Source organism: Aphis gossypii, chromosome X, assembly GCF_020184175.1.
Source record: "Aphis gossypii isolate Hap1 chromosome X, ASM2018417v2, whole genome shotgun sequence".
NCBI classification, from domain to species: Eukaryota; Metazoa; Arthropoda; class Insecta; order Hemiptera; family Aphididae; genus Aphis; species Aphis gossypii.
The window spans coordinates 19,244,225-19,267,234 of record NC_065533.1 but is presented as its reverse complement, the minus strand read 5'-3'; the positions used below and the strand labels follow the sequence as shown (position 1 = coordinate 19,267,234).

Genomic DNA, 23,010 nt, shown 5'->3' with positions numbered 1-23,010 from the left:
TAACAATAACAAGTTATAATTCTTATGTGACGTACTATGTTAATAGCACATTACTAATCGCCGAGTTTAATTTTATAACAAAAATAGAAAGAAAAAAAATAAGAGTATTTTTTCCTAGAAATTTTCTCATATAAATATCTAAATATAAATCGAACCAATACAGTTTATATGAGTTTATTACAATAATAACCGCATTATCGTAGTCCTCTTTTAAAATTTACCGCGTCAATACGTTATATTATGTATATCGAATGATTGAAATATAATAAGCCCGCATTCGTAATATTGACTATAAATAAAAGCATTGGGTCACAATATACTATAGTGACCCGGAGGTCTGAAAGGGTCACACACATACACGATTTCTCATAATTTTTAACTCAACGTTGCCATTCCAGGAACGTATAAAAACAAATCATATATAGTATGTATTATTGTAACATAAATACATAATATAATATTTTTACAAATCGTGTTGTATATTAAACGATTCTGTGCTTTTGAAAACATGATTTTAGTTTACATTTTACACATTGTTAGATTTGTTGATATTATCATATTTTACGAATCCTTATGATAATATTTTGGAGTTTTAACAACATTACTCATTTCTTTTTTAATGTTAAGTTATTTTTTTTTTGTATTAGTTAATATTTCAATGACTTGATTTATACTTACAGTACCTATAAAGTACCTAACTCAACATTAAAAACAATTTTATTTATAAAACTGTCGTGATGTCATACGCACAATAATGTATCACAATAATAATATTTAGGTACTTCGTTCAGAATCTGAAAAAAGTAACCTATAACTAAGTTAATCAGTAACATATTATAAGTATATTAATTAATAGTTAATATTACATATTATGCAAAATATTGTATTATTAATTATACATTTATCTGTAGTATTCAGTATTGGTACCTAATAAAAACATACAACTTTTTGACATTATTATTTTGCAATTTTGTATTTTTATTTAATTCAATGCCCATCAAATGTATTAGGTATACATTTTCATTTTTAATCATTGCTATATTTTTTCATAATAATTAAAATTTTTGGTCCAAATCACAAAATTTGCAAATCATTTAATAGGTAGTTAAAAATGTATAGTATATGTTTTGTGTTATAACTTAAAACTTAAAAATGTAATACAAGAAGTTTATCATACCGGAGTTTAAAAATATTCAAGAAGGTTACTTATAAGTTATAAAGTTCAAATTTGGACAAAATTCGATATTTAAATGTAAAATTACCATAATTCTTTCTTCAAAGATTTTAAAGAAGTTGTATTTTATATCATTATTATTCAAAAAATATCAATCATTTATCATACAGACTTTTTCGCTATTACGTACCTATATTATTATTTTATAAACACAAGGACATTTTCAAAAAATCCTGAGTGAAGAATATTTTTAAATTATTTAATATTTATACTATAAATATTCACATTATTTAGGTTTTCTACAACAATAATTAGTATTGATTTATAACTTAAGTCTTAAAATAAGTTAATAACAATAATAATATATCATAATATAGCTATACTGTGGTGGACGCTAGGTAAGTGATACAGCTATAGGTAAATCCGACTATTCCGAACGAGTATATCAATAGAATCCTGAAAACATTTAAAAAAAATTAGCTAACATAGTAACATAAACATATTATAGTAGGTAATTGGTATTGTTTTATTGTAGACATTGTAGTGTAAATGACGTATAATATATAATGTATGTATGTATATAGTTTATATCTTATAAACATTATTTATAAGGAACTTCATGTTTATAATTTTCATGGTGTATTTGTTATAATTTAGTTTTCATTTATAAAGTTAGGTAATATTAAAAATTATTGTAAAATTAATATTCCTTTTTGTTCTACTGTTCTGCTTTCAAAAGTCAATTTTATAATGGCCGTTCTTTGTTATGTATTACAAAATTTATAATATTAAAATTGATATTATTATTATTCAGATCAGTCATAAAAATTCGATGATCCTGTAAAATAGGGATAAGGATATTGCTATATTTCTATAAACCCATGGTTATTAAAAACGATCATAATAATACTATATTATTTAAATAACACATTAGTAATTTTAGGTAGGTACCAACCTATATATTATTATACAAACATATAATATTATATTTATCGTTGTTTCAATTTACAGTTTTATACTATAATATAGGTACTTATTTATTGTAGATACTTGACAGATGGCATATAAATATAAGTGTTATGAGGAGAGATAACATGTGTACCTATATAATTATTTATTTGGAGGTTTATTCACGGACTAAAAATTCTTACATGTTTTTTAAATGCATATAAGAGAAAAATTCATAAAAACAATTTATCTTTCATGTAAATATTTAATATATCATAGTTTATTTCTTAGGTACGTAAATTGAGTAATTTGAAAACAAATAGATACCTATAGTAATTAGAAAAATACGTGTCATTTTGTTAAATTTTGTATTAAATTCAAATTTACACCTATCATAGTTTAATCTTTACAGCGTAGTTAATTTGATACAATCATAAAACATCTAACTATAATACAATACATATTGTATCAGTTAAAATGTAAAAAAAATAATAAATATCATTTCCAAACCTACTTTATTACTGTTTCCTGATTAAATATAATAATATAAATATTTCCGGCAACTTTAGAGGCTACAGCTCAAGCATGTCAATACCTCTAAATATATCAATATTCAATATATTTTATAACTCAAACATACACAATATATATGCTTATAATGAATTCTTACTGTTGAAAGCTAATAAAATACTTTATTTTTGTAGAAATAAAATATTTAAAAATGATTTTAATGAAAGCATTTGTTCTTTTTGGAATTTTCTTATTGATCAAATCTCAAAATGTTTTTATGCCTAATTTGCCTTTGGTAAATTAATATTTTGCTTGATTTATTAAATATATTAAATACATTCTACTTTTACTATAGATAACTTTGATTTATTTTAAGATTTCTACTAACGTAGGTTTATTTATTATTTACTCTTATTACAGGGAGAGTATCGTACGGTGTTTGATAAAGTATATTGTGGCGACGTGAACAATACACAACGAGCCGCCCAAATTATTTACGATGTCGACAGCGTACAATAGGAAAAACCCATGTTCTAGAATATTCCGCGATGGTCTCGCTAGAGTATATTCGGGGATGTTCTAGAACAAAGCGGAGCCTATAAATACCAGCTGATCAGATGCTCAATTTTCATTCCGTCAGTGACTACGTATCGCGACTTACCGTGTTGTTCAGTTCGCAGTAATATTGTACGCGTAATTGGTATTTGTTTGTTATATTTCATTCTTGTACATACATATCACAGTAATATAGTGCTTAATATTTTATAAATTGTGAGTGATTATTTATTACCATAAACCACAATTGGTGACCTCGACGTGATGGAAAACAATGAATCGTCAGTAGCCAGAGTCGCGGTGAAAATTCCCGAGTTCATTTCTTCGGATCCGAACTTTGGTTCGCCATGGTCGAGGGAAGTTTTGCCAGCGCAGGTATCAAGATCGACAGTACGAAATTTGGGTATGTTGTCGGCGCATTACCACCCAAATATGCGGTTGAAGTGAAAGATATCATAATGGCACCACCATCGGAAAACAGGTACGTAAAAATTAAACAAGAATTGGTCAAACGTCTCAGCGCATCCCAAGAAGAAAAAACTCGCCAACTATTGGAACGGGTCGAAATGGGTGATAGAAAACCATCGCAATTTTTACGCCATCTTCAAAGCCTAGCTGACACCTCCATTCCTGAAACACTGTTAAAAACGCTGTGGATGGGCCGACTACCGAAAAGTATTCAGGTAGCGCTGGCGATCGTCAAGGACTGCAAACTCGAGGACCTCGCAGCACACGCAGATAATATTGCAGACGCGTCTGGTCCTATGCTACCTCAGATCGCGGAATCAACTGTGAGTAGTACTCTGGAAGCTACGTTAAATCTTAAGCTTTCACAGCTAGCGCTAGGGATTAATCAGGAAATCACGGCGCTGAGAAAAGAAATCGCTGAGATCAACACCCGTCCTGCACGTGGGCGAAGCCCCGATCCTAGTGCCCATCGTTCAAGATCTCGATCACGAAGTCGTAATTCACACGGTGTCAATGGAATCTGTTGGTATCACTGGCGTTTTGGATCCAACTCCCAGAAATGTGTAAAGCCATGTACATATAAGTCGGAAAACTAGAAAGGCAATCACTGATGGCGGCCAGTGAGCCAATGCCATTTCCACGCCGCCTATTTCTAACCGATCGTGTCTCACGAATACAATTTCTTATTGACACTGGAGCCGATTTATGTGTATACCCACGCAGTGTGGTTCAAGGTCAACGAGATAAATCGGACTACTCCCTATCAGCAGCCAACGGGACGACCATTGCTACGTACGGAACTATTACACTTGCTCTTGATTTCGGACTTCGTCGAGTTTTCACTTGGAGATTTGTGGTCGCGGATGTATCCAAGCCTATCATTGGTGTGGATTTTTTAAACCATTATAATCTTCTGGTAGATATACGTAATCAACGTCTCTTGGACGGTCTCACGCAACTCACTGTACAGGGTCAAGCTGCGAAATGCGACATACAATCCATCAAAACAGTTGTCGGAACGACAAGGTACCATGACTTATTACAGGAGTATCCTGAGATAACCCGACCTGTTGGAGTAATCAAGGACATCAAACACAACACCAAACATTACATCCAGACGACACCAGGATCTCCCGTCGCGTGTAAACCAAGGCGTCTAGCCCCTGACAAACTCAAGGGAGCCAAAAAGGAGTTTGAGACTATGCTAAATTTGGGTATAGCTCGACCTTCTAAAAGCCCTTGGTCTTCACCACTCCACCTGGTTTCAAAGAACACTACGGACGCATGGCGACTCTGTGGAGATTATCGTGCACTTAATACTCGAACTATCCCAGACCGCTACCCAGTTCGTCACATCCAGGATTTCACACACTTCCTTCACGGAAAAAACATTTTCTCAACAATCGATCTGGTAAGAGCCTATAATCAAATTCCTGTAGCAGAGGAAGATATCAATAAAACGGCCATAATAACACCATTTGGACTTTTCGAGTTTCCTTTTATGTCTTTCGGACTCAGAAACGCAGCTCAGACGTTCCAACGTTTTATTGACGAAGTACTCCGTGGACTTGAGTTTTGTTTCAGTTATATCGATGATATACTGGTAGCTTCTACTTCTGAAGAAGAACATATCAAGCACTTACAGATCATTTTCAATCGGTTACGTGAATACTCTCTAGTAATCAACCCTTCCAAGTGCATTTTCGGACAAAAAGAAGTCAAATTCCTAGGTTACCTTATTTCCACAGATGGCACACGTCCTTTACCTGACAGAATCGACGACATCTTGAAATACAAGAAACCGACATCAGCAAAAGGGTTACGACAGTTCCTGGGTATGATAAACTTCTATCGACGTTTTATACCCGGAGCTTCAGAAGCACAAGCACCATTGAACGTCTTACTGGTTCCCAATCTCAAAGGCAAAACTCCTATCAACTGGACACCTGAAGCTACTGCTGCTTTCGAAAATTGTAAAGAGAAACTTGCCTCAGCCACGTTACTTGCTCATCCTCGCGACAATGCACCATTGGCCATTGTAAGTGATGCTTCTGACACCGCAGTGGGCGCGACTCTCCAACAATTCGTCAACAAGGGATGGCAGCCTCTCGCATTCTTTTCAAAAAAACTTTCAGTAACTGAATCTAAATACGGAGCCTACGATCGTGAACTCCTTGCTATCTATCTTGCTGTCAAACATTTTCGACACATGGTAGAAACTCGCAATTTTACCATTTTCACTGACCACAAACCCATCACTTTCGCCTTTCAGCAGAAACTTGAAAAGTGCTCACCACGCCAATTTCGTCACCTAGATTATATCTCACAGTTTACTACAGACATAAGATATGTGCCAGGTAAACAGAACATCGTGGCCGACGCTCTCTCTCGAGTGGAAGTTCTTTCGGATACACTGGATTATACTGCCCTGGCTAAATCTCAACAAGAAGACGACGAATTAAAAACGTATTTACGGAGTGACACTGGACTACAGCTTAAGCAAATTCAAATGCCCGGCATGGATGTTCCTGTGTTTTGCGACACCATGACACCAACCGCCCGACCTTTCATTACAAAATCTTTTCGACGTGCTGCTTTTAATACTGTCCATCGTCTTTCACATCCAGGCATAAAAGCCACTACCAAGTTGGTAACACAACGGTTTGTATGGCCTTCTATCAACAAGGACTGTAAACAATGGGCCCGAGCATGCATCGAGTGTCAACGAGCTAAAATAACACGTCATGTTTCAGCACCACTTGGTTCATTTCCTCAACCATCACAAAGATTCGAACATGTACATTTAGACCTCATCATTATGCCATATTCAGAAGGATTCCGCTACTGCCTTACGTGTATCGATAGATTTACTCGATGGCCGGAAGTGATACCTTTGGAGAACCAAGAAGCAGAGACTGTCGCCCGAGCATTTTATACACATTGGATTTCAAGATTTGGTACACCTCTTATTATAACGACTGATCAAGGGAGACAATTCGAATCAAACCTTTTCAAGTATCTAGGATATTTGACTGGTACAAATCACCTTAGGACTACGGCCTACCACCCTTCAGCAAACGGTATGGTAGAACGAAGCCATCGACAGCTTAAGGCCGCTATCAAATGTCACCAGAACAAACGGTGGACTGAAATACTCCCAACAGTCTTATTAGGCATACGAGCAGCTTGGCGCGAGGATCTGAAGTCCACATCCGCAGAACTTGTATTCGGAGAACCACTTCGTCTACCTGGTGAATTTCTCTCAACAAGATCAGATGACGCTAAGTTTGAGAACGCAGCAGAGTTCATCAAGGATCTTCGACACCAGATTCGCCAGATACAACCGGTAAATGGAACCTGCCACGGAGAAAAGAAAAATTTCATATTTAAGGACCTCGCCACCTCCAAACAAGTGTTTATTCGTCATGATGGACCGAAAAACTGTCTACAAATGCCGTACGACGGCCCATACCCAGTTGTAAGTCGCAATCGGAAAACCTTCTGCATTGACGTGAAAGGGAAAAAGATAACAGTGACTATTGATAGACTGAAACCAGCCTACATAATTGCTGATGACATACACGAGGAGGTTAGCTCCAGAAACATGAAACATGCCACACCCGAATCTATCGCAAATAAGGAACCAAAAACAGAAGAACCGACACCAGAAACAAAAGACAGGAAAACGCGTTCCGGTAGAAGAGTCCATTTCCCCGAACGTCTTCAAATAAGTTCCTGCTGACTCCATCACTGGTAGGGGGGTGATGTGGCGACGTGAACAATACACAACGAGCCGCCCAAATTATTTACGATGTCGACAGCGTACAATAGGAAAAACCCATGTTCTAGAATATTCCGCGATGGTCTCGCTAGAGTATATTCGGGGATGTTCTAGAACAAAGCGGAGCCTATAAATACCAGCTGATCAGATGCTCAATTTTCATTCCGTCAGTGACTACGTATCGCGACTTACCGTGTTGTTCAGTTCGCAGTAATATTGTACGCGTAATTGGTATTTGTTTGTTATATTTCATTCTTGTACATACATATCACAGTAATATAGTGCTTAATATTTTATAAATTGTGAGTGATTATTTATTACCATAAACCACAATATAATTGTGATTTGACAAAAAACCAATCAATTAAGTTTAATTTTGGTCTTAATAAAAAAACATCAAGTATAACTGAGTTGAAAGGAAATGCAATATATTTAATACCTTTTGACGATACTCTTACAGTAAGTATTTATTGAATACAATATTATTTATTCGTATCATAATAGTTAACTTATAAACCTACTAAATCCTCAATCCTAGGTAGGTACCTTATAAAATCATAACCTAGGAGATCATATTTTTTTCATTGTGTACATAATATGTTACCTAATACCTACATGCCTAAATGCATTATATTTAAGCTGAAGTAGCCATGTCCTGGTGACCTGGTGAAAGAATAGTTACACTATATCTAAATCTAATATTTTCAGTGTTTTTAAGTTATTTAAGAAAATGTTTTATTCTATTTGAATTTAATAAGTTTATATGAAAATAAATCTAATAACTTCAATGATATAATTAATAAAAATTAAATAAAACAATCAATTATAAAATAGCTAATGATCTTGATGAGAATGTGTGTATTGATAAAATTATAAAAAGTAAATATATTTATAAAAATGCAATGAAATGTATCAGGAATATATTATTATATTTATCCCTGGTCTTAATCCTGTACAAGAATATAAGTATTTTACTATAAACGAATTATAATATAAATCATGAACTCCGTATTATACCTACCTACCAGATACCTACCATCTACGAGCTTATTATAGCTCAGTTGGTGTACGTATCACCTATTATTAATGTAATTTATTGTAACTATGTAACTGTAATTGATTTGGCTGAATAAATATATAAAAAGAAAAAAATCTTACTTAAAAATATTGGCCAATATTTTGTAGCTTGATGTAAACCTTGCGTCTTGGAGTTTAGCTGGTGGTTGGAAACCAAATTCACTTGTTTATATAACAAAGAATGCATGCAGTAGTCTGAAAAAAGTACTAGGACATGCTTGGAATTCAATGATCAAGGGTTTTAACATTTCATCTACTAGCTGTCCTATAATTGCGGTAATTTATAAAAATAATTAACTAATTTTATGCTAAATATGGATTGAATAAATACTTAAATAAATATGACGACTTGAAAATTGGTGAACTAATAAAAATATCTAATATTATATTATAAGCTATCTTATCTAACCACTGATTATCTATGTCTAACAATTATTTTTCTTGATTGATTAGGTATTAACAATTATTTTTGAATTTAAAATTAAAGAGATCACGTCTGTTTAAATGTCAGGTTAAGTTATCTATTGTTATTACTTTTGTCGGATTAAAAATGAATATGTTTGAGTGAGATTGTTATTTGTACCTAATTGTATAAATTTAATTATAAACAAGTTTAAAAACTGGATAAGTAATTTGACTGTACAGTTCAGGTTTTGAGTGTATTATATAAATCAATTATATTACATAATTGAGTAAGTCACCATAATGATGGACAATTTAATTAATCGTTTAAACTTTTTATTGTTAGTGTTATACTTTAAAAATGTAAAATATTAGTCAGAGATATTTATAATATTATAATATAGGTACAAAAGTACAATACACAAATTCATCCACGAAAGTATACCTACTCTATATTCAATAGGGTACACTTAACTTTTAAATAACACAAAACTTCAATAATATCGAATAATTAAAATGACGTTTTTAAAATTTTAACTTGATGCATTCGCTTTTATCTAATTAATATATTTAATAATTACTATACTGTATATACTTTAATTGAACATTATTAATTCCAAAATAATGTGATTTAGGATCGTTCTTAAAGTGTCCGGTTGAGTGTCGGTTAGCGTTATCAGACATTAACCGAACATTGTAAGAACCGCCCTTAGTATATTTACATAATTTAAATTTTTTAAGAATCATATATTAGAACATTCATAGTTCATACTTAATTAATAATACCTAACTATACCTAACTATAGTACCTATAGTATATATTATACTTATATTACGTCGGTCATTAATATAATATATATATATCACAGAAAAATTATAAAACTATTATTATAAAATAAATAATAATTATTAAAAACGTGATAATCACGAATTTGCGTCACCATAATTCCGATGATATTTTATTAATTTATTATACTAAATCAGCCAGCAACAACAAATGCGTATCGTCGTGTCGAAGCAAGTAGAGATTACTGTGTTTTTGAGCTTATCGTAAAAAATAAAAATAATTGAACAAATCAAAATTATATAAAACCATTAAATCGTTAAACATGGAAAGAACTGAGAAGACTACAATCAGAGTTAAAAACCTGATAACATTTTTTTTCATAATAAATAAAGGTATATTTTTACTGATTGACTGTGTGTGTCAAAGCATTTTTATAATAGGAATATAAGTCATAAGAACACTGAACAATACATCAAAAGTTATTTGTAAGTTTGGTAGTTTGGAAAACGTAAAATTGACTATTAGTAATAAATGTTTTTAATAAAAACAAAACAAATAACATTATTACCTATTCTTCGTTTATAATTTAAATATGTAATTTCGTTCAAATTTGAATTTCGAATATCTATAGATAAAATGTTTGCTTACACAATTTTTAGATATTTTGATTTCTATATAAAATACTTATGAGTCGTATTAACTGATCTTAGTATGAATATTTAAAATTATACGAATTATTAACTAATAAATAGGTAACTACAAAATAATTTGTAAATTTTCGTAATTTTTAAGAACTTAAAATGCTCATAAAAAAAAAAGTGTCTTAATGTTTTAAATAGCTTTTATAACAATTATTCATAAGGAATCATGTATTAAATGTTCAAGCTTTTTAACTCAGTAAACATTTTTTATCGAAAATTTATCAAAATAATAAATATAATATAGGTCAATGTATTTAAAAAAAATTTTAAAATCTTAGCATGTAGTTATATAAAATGGTAATTTAAACATTAGTGAAAAATATCTATTATACTTCAAAGTTCAAAGGTATAATCGTCAACGTAACTACAAAAATATTTTAATGAGTTTTAACTTTTAACATTAATTTAAAGAAAAAGAAATTTATATCTGTAAGCTATACTATTTAATAATCGTAATAGTTTTACTTCAAAATGTACTTGTACTATTAGATAAACTTCTTGAAAACGAAGTTTAATGCCTACAATAAAACTAAATCTATAAACATTGTTAATAAAATGGTAATTTAAAGTTTAAATATGCGCGTGTACATTTATTATAGAAATTTATTGTTAAATTTTTCAGGGCACATATAATGCACCAGGAATTAATTTGAAGGAATTAGAAGATCACAACTCTCCCAAAGTGTATTTTTATGGAAAATATAAACTGTTGATTAAAATAAAAAACGAAGAAAAAAAAGAACTCTCCTGCTTGACAATTGAATTGAGTCTTATACGTCCGTGGGAAAAACCAATTTGATTAAATTATTTTATTATACAAAATAGTAAATACTTTAATACGTTATTGTCGTAGACATGTATTTTAGTATTTATATTTATGGATATATTATAACATGCTTGATAAAATACGATGTAATAATAATCATTATAATTTATACCTACTGAAATTTATTAAATTTTTATATCGATAGTATTATTTTTACACAATTTTTAAGAAAATTGGTTAGATCATAAACCGATTATTATCAAATATTAAAGTTCAATGTAATTCAAAAATGTTCATCGCGAGTTTAAAAATTAAAATACCGTATAGGCACAACCGATGTATAAACGTGTGTTATGAGCTCAGTCAGTTTTATATTACTTTTATTTATAAATTACACCTTGTTAACAAATAGGTACCTATTTAGTTACTACACTGAACGACTGAACTTAAGTTGTAGCCATAGGCGCAAATCACCCAAAAATATTAGGAGACTTAAGTACCAACATTTTTATGGAAACAGATATCGCACACCTCAATAGTACCATACCATTTATTATACTAATAAAATATAAATCTCACAAATATAACTAAACATTTTATGTAAAACAAATTAGTTTAATTTATTACAAATTTAATGAAAATCAAACTTATTTTCACTTTTCAGCATACTTATTTAAAATGATTTCATTATCAAAGACTATATTATTATCTCTTTCAATTATGTGAATAACTTATAAGTTCGATAGTCTTCAAATAAAATAAAATAAATCTGTTAATAATAAATTAAATAAATGTAATTATTATGGAAATATTATTATGGTAGTAACACTATAAGTTATGGGTAATTACGGGATTCGGGATGCTAACATTAAAATTCAGGGTGCTAAGCACCCTTGCGATTTGCGCCTATATGGTTGTAGCCTTATGTAGGAGTCGCCGGAGTCGGTTGTTATAGACTGCGACTCGCCGACAAGACGTGTGAACAGTCATGAGTACTGTTTTGTCCCATTAACGGAATTCATCGTCACCTACGCATATTGTATTATATACGTTGGTGGTACTCGGTGCCCGGTGGTAGTACACTAGACGTACGTAATATATTATAAACAATAGCCGTTACATAACGCTTGGAAAACGTTGTTACTTGTGTGAAAATCGACAATAGCTTTTCAAATCGCACTACCTAATATTAAAACTAATGAAGCTAAACTTGAACTACAACTGCCGAATGTAAATTTGGTATTTTACTCCGGTTTTTAGAATAGACGACGAGATTTCATCTAGAGAGAATGCAAATAAATGATAATCGTACATACGTTTATTTAAATACAAATAGAATAAAAATAAAATTACAGACAGGACGGCCAAAGAGAAACAAGTCACGATTACCAACGGGCGACGGCCGTCGGACCGTTATCGAACAGTAAAAAAAAAAACCCAACTATAAAGCAACTATTATAAATAATAATCAAATGATATTTAAATAATATTATTTATAGTGGTTACATTTCAATAAGTGATGAATTATTAATACAAGTCAGAATGTAGATGTACATGCACGATTATTACGCATGCGCGTCGTTGTTGGGGTTTTTTCCGTAGTCCGACGGCCGGTCACTGCCCACTGGTCAGTGTCCGTCACTCGTTGGCTCGTTTCTATTTGGCCGTCTACGTCTGTTGTGCGTTTGCTGGATTTCCTATTAATCGAATAATCGTTAGGTAATGACGAGGACCTATCGATTCTGCCAATGTAGTATCGACTCCGCCAGTATCGACTCTGCCAATTTAGTATCGACTCCGCCAATTTAGTATCGACTCCGCCAGTATCGACTCTGCCAGTACGGGTAGTCAAAAAACAACCTATCGATTCCACCACCTACCGATTTACACCGCAATCAGGCACCTGCTGCTGTCAATCTGTTTCTGTTATTATAATACATCTGCAAAATAATTCAATAATATAAATACAATTCTTTTAAATATTACAATTAAATTAATAACCAATATAATACACACAATACAATACATAGTATATATTATATATAATATATACAATCAAATAAATCATCTAAATAGGTATTAAAATTAAATTAGTAATCACTAATCAATGTAATAAATACAATACAAATATACAAATATACAATATATTATATTATATATAAAATAAGACAAATTTAATTTAATAACAATTTTTATCATGTACCTATATACCTGTTGAATTATTTTTATGAATATTATACAGTTAAAAGTTGTAAAATATTATTTCTTATAATGTAATGATACCAAACTGATGAAATGTGAACGATCAATATTTTTAGCTTCATATTCTTTTAATTTTTTCGGGAAGATTTTTTTTTACCCTTGTGGAATCGATATGTTGGTTTTAGACGACCTGCACTGGAGAAGTCGATACTGGCGGAATCAATATACCTTATCCCCTAGTATAAAAAGGTCTGGCGGAATCGATGAAATCATGGTAATAACATACACTCTACAGTCTACGATGTCCGACAAGGTCCACATTAAGTACGACATGGTGTCCAGGGTGAGAAAAGAATGGCCCAGATTTAGTTTTGAATTGTGTAACGGTCCGGTAAGTAGCAAAAATATTGTTTTATTTGGATTTACTTGCTTAAAAGCGCGTTGCTCACACGGTTTCTCCCGTGTCCGCGTGAACTATTAGTATTGTTCTATAATATTCTAAACGATTTGTTTTTTTTACCCGTGTAAATGATGTTGTCTATTATTACTTTTAGAAACCATAGCACTGTTAATTTTTAAACTCTTGTTTTTCTTTTTTGTTATGATGTACTGATTTCAATATACGTCACGTTACAGGACACAGGTGATGAACGGATTATAAGTTATAATTCTTAATTTTTATAGAGTATTGAGCAAACGTAGGTATTCAATACTTCATAAGCTCAGTTTATAATAGGTACATAAAATAATTGGAAAGTATCTATTTTGAATACCGTTTTGCAAGTGTTTATATTTAGTAGACAAATACTCTTATGTAAATATTTTTTCGCAATCCAGAAGAACTATTCATAATGCTTCAGACTTTTTTTTTGATACCTACCTTATTGCTCTAATATTTTAAGGCGCTCGGCGGTACCAATGCGATTTTGTACACAAAAATATACTCTACGGGAATTATAGGGATCCTGTTCTGTAGAATCAACCAAATTTTATAATTTTTTTTAACTCATAGAGGGTAAAATTCTACAATCCACATCAATCTCCGTTTTTCAATAATTTAATTTCAAACTTTATAATCTGTCTTCAAAAATAATACAATTTTAAACAATTTTGTATAAATTATATTTTACTATTATTTTGAATAAAATAAAAATCTGAGTTCGATGCGGCCTGTAGGAAGTCTTCTTCTTTCAATTAAAAATATAATTACCAAAATCCGACAATTCTACAAGGTCTGAGAATTATTCCCGTGAAGTCATTTTTTTCGATATAATACACCTTATCAACCCCCCTTAAATAGGTATCAGGTAGTAAATTAGTGGAAAAGTATTATAATTAAGGTGGTAACTAAAATACAAAATTTAATTTTCAAATTTTAAAATCTGGCACTGGGCCACTTAACTATGATTAAACATTTTTTTGAATATTTTTTTAATTTTAAATTTGTTTAAAACTTTTTATTGAATCAATACCGACAATACCTAATGATGTATTTCTATGCTAAAGCAAAATTATTTTATTTTATTTAGTAGGCAGTACAACATTCTAAATTGTAATAAGTAATAACACTTAAATGCGATATTACAATTTTTTAATTAGATATTTATTATTATAAAATTAATTTTCTTACTTGTTTAATTAAAAAAATAAAATTAAACAATTGTTGAAAAAACATGCCTGTTAAGTATTTGTTTTTGTTCTTGAATACTTGTTCTTAAATTTATTTTAAATAGTTTCTAAATAAATGTATCTATATGGTATGTATTAAATACAATTATTTTGAAAGTATTTTACAAGACTAATAATAATATAGGTAGATAACATTTATGTTACTAAAAAAATTTTGCTGATCACGTGCATCTCATTTTTCAAGTATGTCATTGTATATGACCAACAAGAAAGCATAACTGAAGTTACTGTCTTAAGTCTGATAATTGGTAAATCTACTTTTATATTTAAACCAACAAAATTTGCATAATCTACATATTTTATGTATAAGACAAAGACAATATTATTTGTATACAGTATGCACTATAGGTACTGTATGGTAAAAAAAAAATATACTATCTGTAAGATATAAATAAAAAGTAATAGACATTTTAGAAAATGGATATTTAGGTAATATTTATGTTCATATTATAGAGTATATACTATAATATAGGTACCTAATTTAAAAATATAGTTAGTCTAAAATAATTAATTAATTCTTAATTCTAAACTAAAAATGTACGTATATTATTTTTATACATTTTTATGATAATAATATCTGTATTTTTTATTTAACTTAAGGAATTTGAAAATGTTATTGGTAAAGAAGGCGAAACTTTAAAACATATAAAACACCTGGTATAGTTATAATTGTTTAACCTCTTATTAATATTATTAATTATAATTTAAAATATTTGTTTAGTCTGGTGTTAGTGATATAATCACTGATGGTTCGATTCCAGAATGTATTCTTATTACTGGGGAACCAATTAAAATTTCTAAAGCTACTGAAGTTATTGGTCAAAAAGTTGAAGAAGTAAGAATTTTTTTAAAAATAACTAAATTTTAAAATTACTTTTTAAATTTATTATAGTATTTCAAGAAATTAAATGGCACAAAATCACATTTGACACTTAACCTGATTGTTAGATCACATTATTGTGGTAAGATAATTGGCAAAGGAGGAAATAAAATAAAATAAATTAAAAAATCAAGTGGAGCTGTCATATTAGTAAGATCGAACTACGTATTACCTAATTCAACCGAAAGTCTTGTTTCAATTACTGGTACTCCAAGCACAGTATCTCATTGTGTTTATCTATTGAGTGATATGATGTTCAAAATACATTTTAAATTTAAATGTTAGTAAATACTAAATTGAAGTATTGTGTTCTGGGACACAAACAAAATATAACACGTTTTATAAACATTAACTCAATTTAAGTAATATAAATATTAAAATATTAAATTATGATTCAGAGTATTTTGATTTTTAAATTACTATTATTTTTATATTCCTATAAACTATTCAAGATAAAAAGTTAATAGAAATGTTTATTAAAGTTAAAGTTAAAAACTTGTTATAAAAATTGTATATAAATTTGAGGACAGCACGTTAAGTAACTGCCCGAGAAAATAGTTAATCTAAAATTTGGTCATAGACTAGTTCTATGTAGATGTAAACTAATTCTAATTCTAAGACGGACAGAGACCCGTATTTATATGGTTCTCTGTACCCCCTGGTTGTACATGATAGAGACTAGTAGATGGACAAAAAGGCGAGTCAGTGATTGTTGTTATTGTAGCTGCGAAAAGTGGTTTTACACCCAAAAGTTAATTAACCCTGGGTTGGACTTGTTGTTGTGCTATAACGCCAAGGCGTGCGCATTTGTAATTTATGCGTACGGCTTGCTTGTTAAATCAACTTTTTAAATCGAAAGGTTGTTTGTGATTGTTTTTCCCATACGCCTTAATTCTTAGAAATCGCCAGCAAAATTAATTACGTATGGCTAAGAGTTTGGTAATAAAGTATTTACATGCGAAGGTCATGTAAATTAATTAAAATAGAAAAAAATAGTGAAACGACTCCGTCGGTTTACTACAGTGTCATTAAATTATTCTTATAAAGATAACCTTCACCTTAAAACAGAAAACAACCTTCATATTCATTATTTTTGAGCTACACACACACTAAACTGTTATCGAATATACTATTTTGTATATAAGACAAAGAGTAGATTTGTGCATTTGAAAATGGTCATCTATAAAGAAACAAAATTTAGAAAAAATGATAAAATTTTTCATTTATAGAACGTTTATACTTGAGAAACAATGTACCAGGATAATTAACTTGGTATATTCCAATTACATCATATATTATTGCGATTCAAATAACAGTTGAACTTCTAGTGCAATAATTTCTAACATCTATTGATTGATTGTTTTCATATTTTATCAAGTAAAATCATGAATGTATTTTTATTTATTCATCCTAAAAAAGAAAAATTAACAAGATTAAATAAATGTCATATCCATAAATTGAGCAGATAAAATATAAGATCATTGTTTACCTAAATCCGATTTTAAAACCATAATCATCATAATTTTCAAACGGGTTGAAATGATATTAAAATATATTTTAGAATTGGGTAGATTTATTAAAAGTTTTAAAACATAATCTTTATTAGAACTGTCCGAATTTGATGTTGTATTCATCGACATGTTAAATTATTTATTAAATTTAAATATTTAATAAAAACAGAAATGGAAAATTGAATCGCAGGAGGATATCGCGAAACAGTAACAAAAATTATTATCATCAAAAGATATCAGACGTGTTAAATATTTTTATTATTAATCAAACCAAAAAAATTTATGGTAGGTACTATCACAGATTATAATCTGTAATCATATCATGATTAGTAGATTTAAGATTACAAACCGTGTATTCACTGTATTGTGTAAGTGCGTGAGCTGTTGACTGTTGTAAAGTTGAAAAATTTTGTTAGAATTAGTAATGGTTGTAATTTGTAAACACAACAATACATAAGTATTGTTTGTTCTCTATAAAAATAATAAAATAAAATAATAATAAATATCAAAGTAGGACATGTTTTTTTAATACAGTGTACTATCGGCAACTCGGAAGTTCGCGGGGAAAAAAACTTCGACTTATTAAAAATTTCGAGTTATTAAAAAATAATAAAATATACATACGAGTACCTACATATTATTTTTAAAGAATTGGCTCAAAGGTTATTGTTTATTTTTGTTTAAAATAATATTGTTCTCTATTTTATTTTTTAAATAATCGAGGGTTTAAATAAATCTTCCATACCTTCAGGCTTCAATTTCCATTGATTTTGTTACGTAATTATTCTAAAACAAGTGTCACTTTTTTACTTGTGATGATACTACAAGGTTCTATTTACGGGTCTTCGACTTCTTTATTATTGTCCAATATATTGGAGACGATATAGTCTTATACTCTTATGCGTATAGTAGGTACTCTACATGTATTTAGTTCTAAATTTGGATAAGAAAATTCGAGATATCAAAATCTTGTTTAATTAATTTTCGAGTTAACAAGATTATTTTAACATTATTATTGTTATTTGAAGGGGAATTTTATTTATTCAAAATATCGAGAATTTCGAGTTGTAAAGGTTTGAGTTAACGAGAGTCGTCTGTATAATATTATATGCATTTCAATACCTACATAAATTATGACTTATTTGTTTATTAATCTTTATAACACCTACTTAACATTTTATATAAATAATTATTTTTGTATATTAATTGTCATGGTAAATTATAGAATTTTATTTTATTAATCAAATACACAGATAATTCATTATTTTATCTACTGTTTTGGGTAGGAATGTGAAATTTCAAAAGAATAAATAAAAAGATAAGTTATAGTCAATAGTCATTCAAAACATATTTAATAGGTACATCTGTATATTCTGGACATGTTAAATAATTAGGTGGCAAAAAATTAAACTTTAAAGATTTGGAATTCAATACTATGTTGCGTGAATATATTAAATTTACTCATTGATTTTGTATTTGTTTGCAATAATCTATCAGCATTTAAAATATGATATTTTGAAGTTAAAAACGTTAAGCAAAGAACAAAGAACTGAATTTCTTTATCTGCTTATCTTGGTTCGACAAGACAATATAATGAATAAAGATGATTTTCAAGGAGTTAAATCATTAAAATTTAATCACATTTTTTAAATCATTAAAATTTAATCACAATTTTTTTTTGTGTAACCAAGTCTCGCTTTATTACTTGTTGCTTAGATTTAAGTGATATAACACTGCTATTTGGAGCAGTTTCATCGACCAACCTATCAGTTATAATGAATAAGTAACTTTTCAATAGTTACCTATATCCATTTAACATTTTATATTTTAACATTTTAATTGTTGTTAATAACAGTGTAACACTCTGTATTCATGGTTTTGTTAATATTTGAACTTCGAATGCTGATAAAAAAAAATGTGCCTATGTATTCCTATAATTTTTATCCTATGATAAGAATAAGTAATAAATCTTAAGGAACTTTGCCTTAAATGTCTAAATGTCTCAGTATTTTGATATAAACATAACCAAAAAATAAATTACCTATCAGCGTCGATAAAAAATAAAAATAAATAATGTTTCAAATGCCTATAAATAGCCATAAAAATATGCAAAATATTTTGAAAATTAAATCATGTAAGAAAAATACTAATCTAAATAACTAGTGAAATTTTCAAGTATCTGTGACTAATACTTTTTGAAAAATAACAAAAATTTAAAATCATTATCGTTACACAATTTTGTAAAAATTTAAAATTCAAACCCTCAAAACATTTTTCCTATAATGACTCGAGTTTTTTCTATAGCTATTTTGAAGGAAAACTAATGCAAAACTTTGTATTAAATTTTTCAACTTTAAGAAAAAACACAAAAACTTAAATGAATTTCCATATTCAATTTACATCTAATAGGTATATGATTTACAATTTGGTATTTAAGTATAGGAATTATTACTAAAGTTAATTGGTTAGTCTAGGTTAAAAAAAAGTTAGACTAAAAATCCAATTTTAGTTTTTATTGTCGAGCAAAAAGTCCAAAAATGCAAAATATTCTATTAAATTTTTGTTTATAAATAAATAATTTAGTATATTTATGTATAATAAAATATAATTTATATTTTTTTAAATTTTAATTTATGTATTTTAATTTTAAACTGTAACTAAGAATAAGAAAATAGAAAAAATATAGATAATAATATAATATACTGAGTAATTCTTTTATCAAACAACACAATTACCTATTTCAAAAAGACTTGACTTTTTTCAAATTTTTTTTTTTTTTAAATTAAGATCCATACTATACTAAAACTGTAGAACTGTTCCATATTTTCACTCTTATATTTATTTAGTAAACTATTTTAACTTTTGATTTTTTAATGACAACCTATATATTCCAATACCTACTTATTATATAAAATAAGATTATTTGATGTACTTTTATTGTTTTGTTAGATTTGACAAATGTTATTATTCAATTGTCGTTGTTGATAATAGGTAGCACATTATACTTGGCGCATCCTGATAAATACCAGCAACACATACAAAGAGATCCAGCCACTACTGCAGTCACAACAGCTTTAAAGGAGTATAAACTATCAAATGTAATTTTTTCACGCAGGTTTTGATTTGAAAAAATAAAGGATGACGAAAATGAATAATAATAAGGAACTAAACTGGTTTTGATTTCCTAACACTACCAAAGAATATAAATAATCAGCTATTAAATTAATTGTAAGAACTAAAGTGAATAAATATTAATCATATTTTGTTTTAAATAGAGAAGAAAAACAGCCAAGAAATTCAAGGACAACAACAAAATTCAGCAAAACAGAAATTGAAGAAGTGAAACAATGTGTGACACTCAACAAAACCACAAGCCATAAAAAAAGGAAACCCAACATAGACAGAATGGAAAAGAGATTAAGGCGATAAGCAAAATAATATTTTGTTTTAATGCTACATAATTCATAAAATTACCAAGCTCTAACAAACTAATAATATAATTAATACATAAAATGTACCAGTAAAATTTTGAAAAAATCAAAATGATATTTCCTAATATAATAAGGTGTAGAATCCAACAAATTGAATTTTTATATAGCTAATAAATAACTCAGTTTTCATTTTGAACATCTGAAACTAAAACCACAAGAATCATGTTTAAATTTAGAGTATAAATAATATTATTTATTAATTAAAATGTTTATTTTAAATTAAAAAAAATTATAATCGTATTTTAACTATTAACTTTCATGTAAATATACAATTTTCAATTTCATATTACCAATTAAAAACTAATTTTACATCCAAAATCTTTGAAACTATAATCACAAAGTTCATTGTTAAATGCTTTCTATAAATAATATTATTTATTAATTAAAATTTTGATATGAAATTTAAAAAAAAAATATCTTATTTTTTAGTTTATACTCGTATATATTATGTATTTATGTAAACATACAATTTCCATTTTTATATTGTTAATTAAAAACTAATTTTACATCCAAAATCTTTGAAACTATAATCACAAAGTTTATTGTTAAATGCTTTCTATAAATAATATTAGTTATTAATTAAAATGTTTATTTTAAATTAAAAAAAATTATAATCGTATTTTAACTATTAACTTTCATGTAAATACACAATTTTCAATTTCATATTACTAATTAAAAACTAATTACATCCAAAATCTTTGAAACTATAATCACAAAGTTCATTGTTAAATGCTTTCTATAAATAATATTATTTATTAATTAAAATTTTGATATGAAATTTAATTAAAAAAAATATATCTTATTTTTTAGTTAATCGTATATATTATGTATTTATGTAAACATACAATTTCCTTTTATATTGTTAATTAAAAACTAATTTTACATCCAAAATCTTTGAAACTATAATCACAAAGTTCATTGTTAAATGCTTTTATAAATAATATTAGTTATTATTAAAATGTTTATTTTAAATTAAAAAAAATTATAATCGTATTTTAACTATTAACTTTCATGTAAATACACAATTTTCAATTCATATTACTAATTAAAAACTAATTTTACATCCAAAATCTTTGAAACTATAATCACAAAGTTCATTGTTAAATGCTTTCTATAAATAATATTATTTATTAATTAAAATTTTGATATGAAATTTAAAAAAAAAATATCTTATTTTTTAGTTTATACTCGTATATATTATGTATTTATGTAAACATACAATTTCCATTTTTATAATGTTAATTAAAAACTAATTTTACATCCAAAATCTTTGAAACTATAATCACAAAGTTCATTGTAAATGCTTTCTATAAATAATATTAGTTATTAATTAAAATGTTTATTTTAAATTAAAAAAAATTATAATCGTATTTTAACTATTATATTTCATGTAAATACACAATTTTCAATTTCATATTACTAATTAAAAACTAATTTTACATCCAAAATCTTTGAAACTATAATCACAAAGTTCATTGTTAAATGCTTTCTATAAATAATATTATTTATTAATTAAAATTTTGATATGAAATTTAAAAAAAAAATATCTTATTTTTTAGTTTATACTCGTATATATTATGTATTTATGTAAACATACAATTTCCATTTTTATATTGTTAATTAAAAACTAATTTTACATCCAAAATCTTTGAAACTATAATCACAAAGTTCATTGTTAAATGCTTTCTATAAATAATATTATTATTAATTAAAATTTTGATATGAATTTAAAAAAAAAAATATCTTATTTTTTAGTTTATACTCGTATATTATGTATTATGTAAACATACAATTTCCATTTTTATATTGTTAATTAAAAACTAATTTTACATCCAAAATCTTTGAAACTATAATCACAAAGTTCATTGTTAAATGCTTTCTATAAATAATATTATTTATTAATTAAAATGTTTATTTTAAATTAAAAAAAATTATAATCGTATTTTAACTATTAACTTTCATGTAAATATACAATTTTCAATTTCATATTACCAATTAAAAACTAATTTTACATCCAAAATCTTTGAAACTATAATCACAAAGTTCATGTTAAATGCTTTCTATAAAT

General features: G+C 27.9%; 2 protein-coding genes and 1 long non-coding RNA gene across 10 annotated transcripts; 2 read left to right on the top strand and 1 right to left on the bottom strand.

Annotated features, from left to right (window-relative positions):
* Positions 1-2,786: 2,786 nt before the first annotated feature.
* LOC114128747 (uncharacterized) lies at positions 2,787-11,341 on the top strand. Its single transcript, XM_027993326.2, has 5 exons — positions 2,787-2,927; positions 3,053-3,081; positions 7,769-7,895; positions 8,622-8,789; positions 11,026-11,341. Exons 1-5 carry the CDS (start codon positions 2,844-2,846, stop codon positions 11,200-11,202), a joined length of 585 nt encoding a protein of 194 aa, XP_027849127.1. The 5' UTR covers positions 2,787-2,843; the 3' UTR covers positions 11,203-11,341.
* Positions 11,342-12,642: 1,301 nt separating this feature from the next.
* Positions 12,643-18,483, bottom strand: LOC126552715 (uncharacterized). Of its 3 annotated transcripts, none has more exons than XR_007606130.1 (4): positions 18,197-18,292; positions 17,181-17,350; positions 16,999-17,120; positions 12,643-13,109 (listed from the first exon to the last, which is right to left on the bottom strand). It is a non-coding gene; the product is annotated as an uncharacterized LOC126552715 (long non-coding RNA). The 3 variants fall into 3 exon arrangements; XR_007606132.1 differs by having other exon boundaries at positions 17,197-17,350; XR_007606131.1 differs by lacking the exon at positions 16,999-17,120 and having other exon boundaries at positions 17,197-17,350; positions 18,197-18,483.
* On the top strand, positions 13,106-21,270 carry LOC114128746 (uncharacterized). Of its 6 annotated transcripts, none has more exons than XR_007606127.1 (4): positions 13,106-13,762; positions 15,822-15,895; positions 20,443-20,549; positions 20,727-21,270. XR_007606127.1 is itself a non-coding variant. In XM_050207473.1 (4 exons), the coding sequence occupies exons 1-4, from the start codon at positions 13,460-13,462 to the stop codon at positions 20,527-20,529; spliced, it is 561 nt and encodes a 186-aa protein (XP_050063430.1). In that variant the 5' UTR covers positions 13,106-13,459; the 3' UTR covers positions 20,530-20,549. The 6 variants fall into 6 exon arrangements, 2 of the variants coding, with proteins under 2 accessions (XP_050063430.1, XP_050063431.1); XM_050207473.1 differs by lacking the exon at positions 20,727-21,270 and adding an exon at positions 15,661-15,717 and having other exon boundaries at positions 15,782-15,895; XR_007606126.1 differs by lacking the exon at positions 15,822-15,895 and having other exon boundaries at positions 20,727-21,269.
* Positions 21,271-23,010: the final 1,740 nt, after the last annotated feature.